General features: G+C 39.3%; 1 protein-coding gene across 4 annotated transcripts in view; it reads left to right on the top strand.

Annotated features, from left to right (window-relative positions):
• Positions 1-2,487: 2,487 nt before the first annotated feature.
• The window catches only part of kiz (kizuna centrosomal protein), a 30,289-nt gene continuing 18,077 nt past the window's right edge, over positions 2,488-14,699 (top strand). For 3 of the 4 annotated variants that reach the window (XR_828404.3, XM_010879202.3, XM_020053780.2), the window contains exons 1-7: positions 2,488-2,668; positions 3,255-3,317; positions 5,902-6,064; positions 7,493-7,570; positions 9,556-10,165; positions 10,377-10,656; positions 14,088-14,207. Coding sequence is in view for 3 of the 4 variants with exons in the window: in XM_010879202.3 (XP_010877504.2) it covers positions 2,604-2,668; positions 3,255-3,317; positions 5,902-6,064; positions 7,493-7,570; positions 9,556-10,165; positions 10,377-10,656; positions 14,088-14,207 (1,379 nt within the window). In the remaining variant the exon portion in view is untranslated. The remainder of the gene's footprint in view (positions 2,669-3,254; positions 3,318-5,901; positions 6,065-7,492; positions 7,571-9,555; positions 10,166-10,376; positions 10,657-14,087; positions 14,208-14,699) is intronic. The other variant, XM_020053778.2, reaches the window with a different exon arrangement.

Genomic DNA, 14,699 nt, shown 5'->3' with positions numbered 1-14,699 from the left:
CGGAGCAGTTCATATTCAGTAGTACGCGGAATGATAAACCTTAAATTGCTATCCACCAATAAATTGATAGACAACCAAAGCATGCAGAGCTATATTTTTTCTCAACGCATTCACTAACTTCTTCCTCCCACCTATTTTCTGCTCACAGCAATGCAATGAGCAGCACTAAATCTCTTTGTTGTGCCATTTCCGTTTCTTCTTTGTTTAGTGTAGATTCTGTATAATAAATACGACACCACCATTTAGTCATGTAGTTAGTTCAAAGTGCAAGGATGTTGGCAATCACCTATGTGAATGTCTGCGGGCGAGGCCCACTCATGCCCGAAAACATGTTGTTGCGGAACTACGTACAGACCTGTATGCCTGTTTATGTCGTTCCAATTTAGGTCGCTAAGAAATGTTTATCCACTCTGTACTTTTATGCCGGCGCACAACAATATTTATCCACTTTGTAATACCATGAATTTCATAATATTCCATGAGTCTCATAATCTTCAGATGAGCAAGTTATGTTCAAAGAATCAAACTCAACCAAATATGCTGCCAAATGAACACGTCTTCTACACGCTTCAATTTCTATAACATTTGTGGTGGTGATGTAAAAGTGACATTTTTGGCAACAAATGATGTCTCATCCACTTGCTTGGCTATCTCCTCCCTGTACACTTCATACATACTGTCTAACAGTCCGTTTTGTACAGTGCTAGATGTCCCTTTGAAGATGGGCTGAGCGTCATAGTGCCTCTGAAGTCTCAAATCGCCCTCACACAGTCTCGAAAATGCATCTGAATATTCCAGGATTCAGGGAATCCACCGACTCGTCGTGCCCCCGCAGTGCGGTTTTACATTTTCAACACAGTTTAATACATGTTATGATCCGACTGAGAACGTACCTGTTTTCGCCCACCTGTTTGTTATGCTGCTCAATGGAGCGCCTGTATGCACTGTCAACTTGGGCTGCGACATTTACCCTTCCAAGTAAGCACAATTTCAGAGGATTGTCCAAATGACTCCTGCTGCTCTCATGTTTTGCAATCCTCTCAGAAAGATGTTTCTTTGTAACCCGTCCTCGACCAAGTACCATCTCCACCAAATAGCAGACATGGAAAACAGAAGTTCCTTCTTTTGTATGCTAACCGTTAGCCACTTTTTCTTCAAAAACCACTCCATGTTAAATCCATGGTTATTTTTACCAGCAGTTTGAGTGATGACAATATCCTGTGGCTGATGGGCACCCAGTTGCTTTACTTCAAGTATCTCCTCCAAATTAAGGGTTTCAAACCGGTGCTCGAGTAAGAAATCCACTTCATTCATTTTCACATGTGAAGCCAACAAGGTAACTAAGACAATATACCCTCCTCGCTCTTCTTGCCGACTAATGTTGGCGCCAGACAGACAGCCAATCAGGTCTGAAATACGAAATGACGCTATAGTGGAGCTACCGGCTGTCAACCCCACTTGGCATCAAATTTGTGTGATCTACATTGATCACACTAACATTCTGAGCATGCATATTCATATTTTAACACAAACAATGTACACTGCATTGTGAGAGAGGGGCTAGCCCCACATTTATGCTTAGCCTATGGCCTACTACTGGAAACTCAAATTGGCAGAACGCAGTCTGAAGCAGCAAGACAGGGACCAATGAACATGAAATAAAATCCTAACACAAAATATATGCAATTTAGGAAGATGCTATATTCATAGATAATACATTATAGGAAGTAAATTTTGAGAAATACAAAAAAATAAATTGTTGCAGTTCTTTCAGTTGACAACAGGTGGGGCACAGCCTACTACTGCAAACTTGAATCGGCAGAACGCAGTCTGAAGCAGCAAGGCAGGGACCAATGAATATGAATTAAAATCCAAACACAAATTATATGCAATTTAGGAAGATGCTATATTCATAGATAATAAATTATAGGAAGTAATCTTCGAGAAATAAAAATGTTGTAGCAGTTATTTCTGTTGACAACAGGTGGGGCTGTGCCCCACCTTCCCCTAATGACCAGTCGCCCCTGATCCATCCTATGTTAATCAATTTTGTATATGTCACACTACACTAACAACTTGGAATACACAGTTGTTAAAAGATATGATCATAGCAACACATACTGCACTGCGTCGCTTTTGCCGTGCAGCAGTTCTTGCTTTTTTAAGGTATTTTCGTTCACCATGTAAATGCCGAATTACTCTTGCAGTTGAACAAATTACTGGAGATTTTACTTCTATGTTTCAGAAATCACGTTTAACACAATGCTTACGATGTCTAGCTAAATATTCAAACTGGCGTTCTGTTTATGCGCGACAAAATGATCTAACGTTGAGACGCAATTTTGTGACGAGGCAGTGTATCCCAATCGGTCCCAATACTGGTATACTAGCTTACTAAACACTACGCACTTCATCATCACCCACGAAGGACGTACATGGAGTAGTTTGTAGTATGCGATTGGAGGTTCACAGTATCTATCAGCCGGAAACGCACACGAGGGAAGGGGATCTCTGGGAAGTGGTGCTCATGGCAACCAACATAAACACGTTTCTGACAGTAGCTTGCACAAAACGGGGTGCAAAGCCCAAGGAAAGTTGCTGCTATGGCTTTCTGTGAGGACCAGTACTATGAAAGAATTGGATCTATTCAACAAAACATCCACGAAAGGTAACGTTTAAACGTGATCCTTTTAGAACATGTAGCGCCAGGCAGCCTTAAACACCACAGTTTGCAGTAGAGGTCTCCTCTAACCTGCACTATTTGCCTTATCTGTGTCATCCGCAGTGCCGAATACAGTAACTGGCTATACATGCTATACTTTTGATTCGTTTGTTGTGGTTCTGTTTTACCAAGCAACCAGATTTTTTGAATAACTGTTTACAGTATTGCATTATTGCATTAGCTGTATTGCAATTTTTCGTTATGATAGGTAACTACAGTGAGCTTACAACAACGCAGGTTACTTTACCCAGTAGCTAATGTCAGCTAGCTAGCGAGTTAACGTAGCATGTGGGTTGCATTAATATTAGCAACAACGTTAGTTAGCTAACTAGCAAGCTAATGTAACTTGTTTTGGCTAACGTTCGGAACTGTACAGTGCTGGGTTGTATCTCTGCACGACCAGGCATTTTTAAACAAAATACGCTGTGATTGCACTATTACGCTGTGATTGTACTACGCGAATTGCAGTTATTTGTTTGATTCCTGTACGATTTTATTTGTAGCCAGCATCTGATTGATTGTATTCCTCTAGGCAAAAGAGAAGACTTGAGTTGGAGAAGGAGTTGTTTGCTTATTGCAGATCTGACAAGAGAGTGTAAGTAGTTGATCAGAAAAACAATAAAAGCACATTAAGCTACAGATCAGTAGGTAGATAACAGTTTAGCTTATTTGCTTTAAAAAAATATATAAAAAATCAAACGTTTTTCATTATTAATCCTAATAGCAGTTCCCCCATATGTTTGAAATATACAATATGTTATACTTACACAAGGGAGTATACCTGTGTAGGCATGACATTGTTGAAGTAATGTAGCATGTTCAGTTTACGACTTCAGAGTACAACTGTTACTATGCAATGTAGTCAATTAGCCAAGAGGTTTTGTCTGGGTCATTTTGAGTAATTGTGTCTCAGTGATTTGAAGGCCTAAATATTTATCTTCTTTCCCCCCTCCAACCCCTTAATTTTTGTTTACTTATGACAAACAATGTCAGTATTACTTGTTATACACTAATGATGTATAATTCAAAAGTTTAGATTTATAATCCAATGTTTCATTTGATGGAACATTGGATTGGTCAGATCAACAGAACAGTTTGTAAACCATTATACAATGTGTTAAACAGCAAACTAAAAGATTTTAAACTTTGTTTGACAAGTGGTTCTGAAAGTTCAAGTTTATTTGTGATTACATTTTAACAACAGCGTTATTGGCAATGAAATGCTTGGTCTCCAGAAACCTACTCAACAATGCAGGCATAAGAAATACAATAAAAGAAAAAATTGAATAAAAATAATCTGTAATACAAAATGTAAACCTGTTGGTGATAAAATAGGGATGTGATAACAGTGTCAGTCTTATACTAGCTGCAAGCAGTGTTAAGCAGGTTTCAGAATTCAGCTGGTAATATTATTGTGCAATAGATGCAATAGAATGACTATGTACATAAAATTACCAACAGACTAACTAGTACATCTAACGTACATTTATATACCTTTCAAATTATAGATACAAAAAAATATACCCAAAAAATATAATATACAAATATTGTGATATTAGAATAATGGTAGCTTAGCCATCATATTCCAAGAAATTAGGCAGATATAATTAGTGATTGTAACTTGATAGAGGTACCAATCTCTACACACGCTGTTTAAAAATATTTGTAAATACATGGTACAAAATTCAATAATTAACCTCACAGAATCTTTTTTGCAGTATATTGGTGTCAAAGAAATCAGTATGATCTTTTTTTGAAAATAGTTTTCATCAGCACACCAGTATGAAATATAGTTTCTGTCTGCCCAAAAATATATTAAAACTGTTTATAGTGATTTAGAATACACAACAAAAGGAACCAGTTGTGATTGATTGTAAAAATATTAATCTTGGGGAGAAATAATTCCCCAAAACTTTGTAATCAATGATTCCTGAAGATGTTATGCTCATTAGGCCTATTGCAGTATTTACTCTTTTAAATGGTAATGCATATGAGCTGATATAACTATATGAAATATAATCAAAGTTACTTTTGTAATTTTCTGTACTATTTATCTTCCATGTAAAATTGATTGCAACATTGTGAAATCATCCACTGTTGCATATTTTGAAGTCAGTTATATTAAATGTAGTTTTTTAGTAACAGAACTATCTGCAATAGCTACAATATATTTTAATTTAGAGTTGACATTTGTAATAGTTTAGTGCTCTCATCAGGCAAAAACAGTTTGGTTTTTCTGTGATCTTGCATTGTAATGGATTAAGTTTCTAGTCCTCTGATTTATCAAGAAAGTAAATAGGACATTATTGACAACATTTTAATCATCTAATATCCATAACTATTATCGTGCATTAAGATTTGACATTTTAGGAGTTGAAAATGTACCTTTGCTGATTGGAACAGTTTCACAAATGTGCGATTTGGACAGCGATTCCAGAATATTGTTTCCACAAATCTGTGAATTATGTTTTATAGTAATTGTACATTTTAATATATATGGCACACCTGAATCATGTGATTTTGCTTTCTACATCACTAACAACAATTAAAGTTGTTCAGTAGGATTCCATTAAGTTGTTTGTGGCCAAATCCGATAAAAGGCTTCAATATGTGTATTCTGTGAAGGCCCCACATCTTTAAATCTTTTTAAAGCCCTGTTTTTCTCTGGGGGTCCCTTACCAAAGTAACAATCCTAAAACTGCCTCATTGCATGGAATTCTATGGTTTCCATTATTTGGAAATCAATGGCACAGTATGGGCTATTTTTAAAGAATTGTATCTGGTGTTTTCAAAGTTTGTAATATTATATATAATTTAAAAGGTTTTGTCATTCCCCTACTGAACAACTTATCAAAGAATGTTTAAATGATTTATGTGTGTGTGTGTGTTTTTTTTTTTTTTATCAACTCAATGTATACAGGTCTTTTTGATATGTAAATTAGAGTTACATGGTTGACACTTTGATATGATTGCAATTGAAAGCATTTATTTATTACTGTTATTTAATGTTTAAAGTTCCCACCTTTTCAGCGACTTATGAGGAAGGCCAGTGAAAACATAGATAAACATTCTCCATTGTAACCATTGTTTTAAAATACTGTGTGAAGGAATAGCCTACCTCTGCAGATTTAGCTTTTTTCAAAATTTCCCTCAATAATCAATGTTTTTGTTGCCTGAAGGTTTCAGATAAAGTGTACAAAACTTCGTGGTTATCTCAAGGAAATCTGTGAGAGAGAACAACAAGCAAAAATGAGAAACCGTGAGCTCTTGAGAGATGTGGAGTTAATGGAAATGAGCATGAAGGAACTCTACCCTGACAGAAACCCTCTGCGTCAACACAAGGTAAGACTGGAACTCTCCAGTGTCTCATCTGTTTAGTGGAGCCGAAGCTGCAGTTGGTAATAGGCTCAAAGAAAAAATGAATGTCAGCTAAAAGCTGAAGTACAAAAAAATACATTGACTAATATTAAATGCTTCATTTATTGAGACACACTTTGCTGATTCCTTAATATGATTAAACGAAAATCACTGTAAAGTAAATCTACAGTATGCTGGATGCACATGCTGTAATCTCCATTATGTTCCAGATAATGGCAAGTTATTGTGAATATGTGTTTTACAAGCCCATTTCACAAGACAATAACTATCTGGAATAAGTTAATGTATCAATTTTTTTTGTGATATTTACACCCATTTGCTTGATGTAACAATAGTCAACACTCAAACACTGCAATTTATCACTGCAAGCAAATGAGCACGAGAGAAAAGAATGAGTGACTCAGATTATCACTTAAAACTCAACAACAGTGCTCAAAGGCTTAATATCAAATCAACAAAATTGGTTAATTATGACTCGCTAAATTAATTGCCCAATATTGAGACAGTGAAGTGCTCCAGAGTTTATCCCCCACCCCCTTAAGCAGTTTCTTTGTTTCTTGTTATGCTTTGTCTGAGTCAATCATATTTGTAGTTCATTGGTGGAAAAACATGTCCATCAGATTGTTCCCTTCATCTGCTTCACGTGTCTCATGACTTAATTTTCAGTCAATAAACCAGCTAGTAATGGTGCCTTTTATATACAGGCATGAACATTTTACTAGACTAATTCAGCAATGAAAAAGTTGCATTCTACATTACTGCAAAATGCAGCCTATGTCTCCAATACACACACACAGACACATACAAATAATGGCATTTGTTATCGTAATCATAATAGTTTGTATCTTCATTTTTGCTTGCCGAAAGAATCAGTGCAAATAGATAACAAGTGTATTGAGAGCGATGTTCATAAACAAAAGTAACCTTTTTGTGTGGCAGTCAGTATTGTTTGAAAGAAAAGGCCCGGGATATTGGAGTTTATCCCAGTGCCCTTCACTGCACCATTAGGCTGTTTAATTGGAGTTGGGATTAGGGCAGTCAGTCTGGCTACTCAGATAATTGATTAAGAGTGTTGGCAGGAACCGTGGAGGACACTCACTGGGGAATACCCACGTTGACTAACTCTCCTGTTTGGACACGTTGGGTTTGAGCAGCTCCTCTTTTTCATGTCTTACTGTTCGCACCTCATGTAGACAGATTGAGCACAATGCAAAAAAAAAAACCTTGTTTCAGGTTTCAGGTACTGTGATATAACGGGTGCATTTGTTTTTTTGTGATAATAAGAATACACTATCATTGTGTATATTATTCAACTTTGATGCACTGACCACAAATGTTATGAGGACCATTTTGTAAATGATTGCTTTATTTGCTTTTTCCTGAATTTCCCAGGTTGAATGCTTGAATAGAATTTCCAGATTTATGGCAACAGGGCAGAAGATAAAAACGACAGCTCTGGAAACGGACAAGGTAACACAGTAATCTCTGGAAATCATAAATAAAGTACATTATAAAATAAATGTTTGCCTAAAATGTGGTTAGTATAAGTTCCCACTTTAAAAGCATGCATCACATAATTTGCAATCTAGGCCTATTTTCCATATTAGCTGTAGCAATATTTCTGTTGGTTTGTTATTGCAGTGTGCTCTCTTTCCTGAATTTGTTTTATAGAAGTGTGCTTATTTATATGGATAATCCGCTGAACACTATAAAATCGCCTTAGGGAAAGGCGTACTGTGTTATATATACATACAGTATTTGTCCGAATATATTTTAGTCACACACTATGCTCTTCTTATGGCAAATCTCTTTTTTTGTAATGACTATAAGGACAATGCAAATCTTAGCTTTATCAAGCTGTGTTTTCAGCTTTGGAACAACAAAGAAAAGTAGACATTATGCAGAGCAGATCTGTGGAGGAGTATACATTTAACCGTGTATCAGTTATGGTGCAGGTGTCTAATCCTGGCTGGTGCATCTGTGTATAAGCCATGTAGTTCAAGCCCATAGCTGCTTCCTTCACTTAAAGCAGTTAAAGCTCTTTTAGATGAAATGTCTAAGACATCTCATAATAACTTGGAGCATGCTGTCTAGAGCAGTCACTTGTGACTGTGTGCAAAACCCCCCTCAGCTTGGTCATATTGTAATGAGCAAAATGGTACCGTCACTCCATTATGCATACAAGCCATTGCTGGCAGTGGGCATGTCCCTCAGGCTGCAGCATTCATTAAGGGAAGCTTACCAGGCTGAAAGCTGGAGACCGATGATAACGGGATATGATTTTCATATTTAATACATTCCTTGGAAGAGCACGCGCGTGCCGCAGATTGATAGAAGAATCAATTGCTACTTTAGTGAAACACTTTCTACTTTGCCCTGCAGCTACCGATGGAATCACCCAGCCAAGAAATTAACTTTTCCTCTTTTTTACCTACTTTGTGGATCTGCTGGGCAGAGCTGCATGGTTTACAGTGAATGCTATTAAGCAGCTAACTGTTTGGTATTTAAGACTCTTATCAGAAAAGAAACAGAAGCCATGCTTTTTGTTATTATGTTTGGAGGAAGTTCTTTTTTTGTTGTTGTCCCCCACTGCTTGGTGCCATAGCAGACATGAATCACAACTTGTATTATAGAGGATTGCTTATAAGATTAGAAGTTAAAAACATTGATTGTGTAACATTTGTTTGAAAGAGGGATTTAAAAAAAAAAAATATATATATATATATATATATATATATATATATATATATATATATATATATGACCTTGAATGTTTCAACAGAATAATGTATACTTTTAAAACTCTCAGTTATTCGCTGTTCAAGAGAAGGGCCCTTATAACCTAATTGGCCAGTGTTGCATTTGAGGAGAATAAACAGGATTCTGGAAGATGATGTCGGGGTAGCATTATACCAACACCAACTTGAAATATCTGCTGTGTGTGAGTGGAGGATATCCATGACCATTTGATCCTGTGTTCACAACTGTCTTCTCGAAGTGTTGATGGTGTGCTAGTATGATCATCTCCCAATTCACTTGTAATAACATATTCATTTAAATGTTCATTGCTCAAACTGGAATAGGGATTGTGAAGAGAAAAATATTGCTCTTGCTTGAGGTTAATATAGCAAGTTCACTCAGTAGGTATTTTCATTAGAGTTACTCAATGCACTTAGATCCTTAGGCCAGATATCTATAGGTAAGAAAATCCCTGAATCGGTCCTTTATTTAGCTAAATTAATAATTCCTGCATATTATAAGGGCCGGTTAATTTTAAACCAATCACAGAATAATTCCCACATGGGGAAAACAATGTGTTACTATTGAATAAACATAACCGACCGGCGCAGTGCCAAAGCAAGCACTTTAGCCCGCGAATATCACAAAAGAGATCCCTGTGGAATGTTGGTGGGACTGATGATTTCCTCTTTCATCGGGTACGTCCTGTCTTTCAGGGAGATGTTTTACATGGACCTCATCAGGGGGAGTCCCTCCCATCCCAAGACAGAGGCTTAAACCGACCATCTGCAGTCTCCATGGGTCCTCAGACCTCCAGAGGCCCCACGACTGAAGACGCCACCAGAAGTGTGCGCTTGCAACGCGCAGGGCGCCATTCGCCCAGCCATGGCTCACGCGCCTCGGAGCGCTCCCAAAGGGACGTTTTGAGGGACTCCAAAGTCTCCAGAGAGGTTGTTGCCTGCAGCGGAGCGCGTTTATCAGATGACATTTCGGGCTCAGACGATTCCCCCGGCGGCAGTAATTTGAGTGACGAACATCAAAGGATGGCGGCAATGGTTCCATCTTTTCGCGCCTTAACAGTCAGCGCTTGTGTGCCTTTTGGAGGCGATGAACAACCACCTACACTTGGAGTGACCTTGACAAGGCCTAAGATGAATGGCCCATTGGCCAGCACCAACAGCCGTATGTGTGACAGGAATTCACCTGCAGAATCCACTCAGGATAGAGGGCTTTCCCATCAGCACTGCATAAAGGAAGAAGCGGGGAGAGTTCTGCAAAGATCATCGCCTCAAACTGACTTGGAAAACAAATCTGAAGATGTGCCAGGTTGGTGATCTCATTCCTGAAAGAGATTACTGTACGTTGTAGAAGATTTCCAGAATCTTTGTTCTCCCGTGTTTGACTGTAATACATGGTATTTTATTCCTTAGGCGTTTGACTGAAAATTGTCTTTTAGGAATTGCTGAAATACGTTTTGTTATATTTTAACTAATCAGGTTGTGTATATACACACACACAGTGACTAATGTGTTTTCAGAGGAGAATGAAAGCCTCAGTTTATCAAGTTCCAGTGTGGAGTTGTCAGCGACGAGCAGTGGTGATGACCTGTCCATCTCCCTGGCTGAAGTACCAGATAAGGTGGTTTACGTGGACTTCCCCACCAGGAGGACCGACAGCCCACCAGGCCCATTACAGAGGAATGCAACACCCGAGGAAAGCATCAGCCGACATAGTCAAGAACCTCTTGACGATTCAGATTCTATGAACAGACAAGAATCGAGTAGAGAATCTACATCTCCAGAAATGCCAGCGCAGAGGTATGTGTTTGTTAGCTTACATTACATTTCGACAGTAGTGAAGTGTTTCATTGCATTGAAAATAAAGTGACCTGTTACTAACTGTTATGAAATTCAAGGCCAACTCGAGGCAACCCCTCAGTCAGCCGTAACATACACAGTCCCTTTAATTTCCGCTGTCTTTTGCTACGTTTCCCTTGCGGTCTATCGGTTGAATTCAGGCAGTTATGGACGAGCGAATTAGAGGGGCATTTTAAAGCGCCGAAGCTTCGGCTCTACATCAGGATGTTCCGGAGTGGCCAAGCTGAACTGGGCTGCAGGATAAGCAGGCTGCACTGGGCATCCTGCTCAAGACATTTGACTTGCACCACATCTGCAGCTGACAGAGAGGATGCTGGGAGTCACGCACCACGCCGCCTGCGTACTCAGTGCCGCTCAGCAGCAGCCGCTTCAGTGTCAGTGCACCTTATAGCAGGGGGCTCAGGTCCCGTGACAAATATTATTGCCGTAATCCAAGATAATGCTCTAACAGAGCAATTTTCCGCTTGAGAGACCTCAGGAAGTAGGACATTTGTGGCTCCATAGAGTGTTCTGGAGGGTGGGCATGTGGACAGGCACTTACACCAAGAAATCCAGCGCTTGGTGTCCTCTGGTTTAAGGATCGTTTGGGATGGATTGCACAGTAAAGGGAGTGTGAGTAACTGCTTGGGAGTGGAACTCACATGTACTTATATGTAACTGTGGCTTGTCAGAGATTTTGATTTTGCAATGAATGGATTTAGATCCCGCAGTACATGGGCCTTACATTGCCTTCCAGTCAGACAAATGTTTTCCCGGTTTTTGATAGTGTATAACTATTTTCAGTTATTTGCTTTTTTGGGCCGGAGCAATTCGTCCTTTTTGGTATTAAAGAGATGAGAGTGAGCGTTTTCCATGAAAAGTAAATAAAACCTGGCGGATGTACTTTGAACTCATCACTGTGCTTTTCAGAGAGGCTGTCGGGGAGGTTGGTGGTGGTGGTGGTGGTGGTGGTGGTGGTGGTGATGGGGTGGGGAGATTCTGAGCTCTCCATTGTTAACTTGGAGCCCTGTGTATAAGGGGGAAAACAAGGCTTTGATGTAAAGCTCAGAGCAGTCTCCAGCACCACACAGCCTCACTCAACGTCAAGGTTAAGAGTTTATATCGCTCTTCCCATTCAGCTCACAGGCAGGAAAACAGGCCTTGGCAATTCATTACATTATTCCATTATATTTCCCCCTGGTGTGACCTGGGTGAGTGAGCAGAGAACAGAAATACCCTGGGTTTTCTTCAGTGTTCATCATAATGGCTTTCAAACTGGGATGCCGTGTTGTACTCATCAAATTCATTCCTTGTGTGATGTCTCTGTGCTTGTGGCGACCGGTCATATGGGTTGTATAGATTTGCATGTAGATTTTCATGTGGATTGAAATCATGTGGATATTCTGTAGCCTGGGCTGTATAAGGGATATATTGATGATGCTGAATATTAACCCTTAGTCAAGAGCCTTGTTTGGAGTCTTTGTGCTTTTGGAACTAGTTCTATGTGGTAGGTTTGGCAGGAAAGAGTTGTAGCGGGCGTTGTGGGTGCAGATGAATTCTGAGGTTTCCATCTTAGCAATACGGAGAATTTTGTGCTCCCCAGTAAGAGATGCATATGTTTGGTTAGCAGGGATCTGTAGCCACACGTGATTGCAGAGTTTACTCTATGAATAGTCACTGGATGGAGGATATTTTGACCATACTTTGTAGTTAACTTCTTATTTGAGAAGGATTTGGGGAAAGCTGGCAGTTATCAGTACCATAATTGGTGATGACAACAAGGGGTCACTACTGCGTTGTGAAATACCCATCCCTGATGCATTTTGTTAATGTCTAATGATAATCTCTGGTTATTTAGACATAATACAGGGGATATATATACTGTAGATGTTTTTTTTTTTGACGATTTCCTGAATCTTCTACCGTGTACAGTAATCTCTTTCAGGAATAAGATCAACAACCTGGCACATCTTGAGATTGGTTTTCCATGTCAGTTTGAGGTGATGATCTTTGCCGAACTTTCTCTGCGTCCTTTATGCTGATGGAAAAACCCTCAATACTGAGCGTGTTCTTGATTGATACAAATATTGGTGTTTTCCAGCATTTTCCCCCGTTCTTTGTGTCTAAAAAAAAAAATCCCCTGAAAGTAATCTGACACCAGTCACTCTTGTGAGACCATTACATGAGGGAAGCCATGCTGAAATGTATACTGTAAGCAGTGTCAGTGTAATATCACTCCCAAGAGGCTGACCCTTTCACCCCTCCTAACAATGCACTCCGAATGATGTCGAGACTAAGAGACACACACGCAGCAACACCAAACGTGTGGTTGGAGACCTCGTGATGAAGACCTCACAACAATGCTGAGAGGCTTGGTGCACACAACAAATTCACTTTTTTCTAAAAAGGTCCCTTGTTGAAAAGCACTGACAAATAAAGTGGAGAGAAAGATGATGACTATTTCAAGGCCCATGCTGACGGGAGGGAAAAAAGGCAGAGCTTTTGCCCGTGCTACTTCAGCTGCATTGAAGAGGACTTAGCGCAGATGGATTGTGCACTACAGAATGTCATGGATATAATTCAAGCTGCCAGCTTAATCAGGATGTTACCAGGAAACAACCTGCAAAAGGGAAGAAGCAATTGTTTGCTGACCCCTAACCTGGGAGCCCATTATAGATTGTCATAAATTCTTTTTGCCCCTTTTATGTTGGGGGGCTCAGGATCGCGGCTGGGGTTTCTGGGGAATTCAATAAGGGCCACCCAGAGCTTAATGCTCTAGAAAGAGATGGATTCCCAAAATCCACATGCATTAGGCATCTATTTCTCATTTTACAGACTCACATGGCCAGATTAAAGTATAAGTCCTGCACCAAAAGAAATGTTCCTTGTTGGAAGGTTAGGCTTTCTGAATTTGGATGAAACTTAATTTTCATAATATTTAAGGCAAAGTGCTTTTTCTCTTCCTGGCCCTAAAGAAGATTTTGTGCCAGGCACCTTTTGTTATTTTGAAACATTCAGGCATCACAATTATGTAGGTTCTGAAGCCGTTTTGCTCTATTCACATAACCTCCTCAGTGTTATTATAAGAATGTTTCTGAGACACTTTATTTTTTCTGCCTTGTATTTACGCCAAATTACTTGACATTAACAGTTTGAAGGCCCATCTCTGACCTTGGGTAACATGTCGATCAATACAAATGCTGCAATAGTACATTCACCTTTTAAACAGGCACATAAATATTGTATCTGTACACGTCTGTCACACCCACAGATCATGGACGATCAGAACTAGTCTTTGAGTAAGTGAAATTAAGTTACTGTAATTAGGAGACTGCAAATCCAGTCGGCCATTTAGTTTTCTCTTTGTTATTGTGATGTTTGTGTACTTTCAGGCTGTCAGTGGAGGGCTTCCTCCATCTACTGGACAGCATTGAGGAACGTATCCACAAAGGAGAAAGAAGTGTGTACTTGGTCTCATCAGTTGGTGATGGCAAACTCAATAAAGCAATCAGGTAGAAATTGTATTGATATTGTTCATCATTTTTGGGTACAAATCCTTTCATTGTCAACTAGTGTTCATGGACCTGGAGGAATTTTAATCGGCTCCCAAGTGCTCTCACTTTAAATGAAGTGTCATCACTTGGCACCAACAATGCTTTTGCAGTACATCTTGGTTTCTGAGGTTTTTTTTTTGAAACACACTGGATTGTCATAGTAACCACAGTCTACAGCAGAGTCGTGGCCCTTCTGATATTTTTAAGGTCATTTCAATGTCTAAGTGGCATTTGAAATAAAACCGACCACATGATTAATGATACTTTACATAATAATGATCTAAAGCCAATTATTAATAAATATCATTGTTGACTTGCATTTGACACTAAGCAGAGTGGATCTGTGTGTGGGAGACCAGATGCTGCAGGAAGTGGTGTTGGAATGTCAGTAGGGGGCAGTTTCACCCCAGGTCTCAAGATCAAATCCCAATGCCCCTGGGAAGCAAAGAG

Source organism: Esox lucius, chromosome 15 (genome assembly GCF_011004845.1).
Source record: "Esox lucius isolate fEsoLuc1 chromosome 15, fEsoLuc1.pri, whole genome shotgun sequence".
Classification (NCBI taxonomy): domain Eukaryota; kingdom Metazoa; phylum Chordata; class Actinopteri; order Esociformes; family Esocidae; genus Esox; species Esox lucius.
This window is presented reverse-complemented; position numbering and strand designations above follow the sequence as displayed.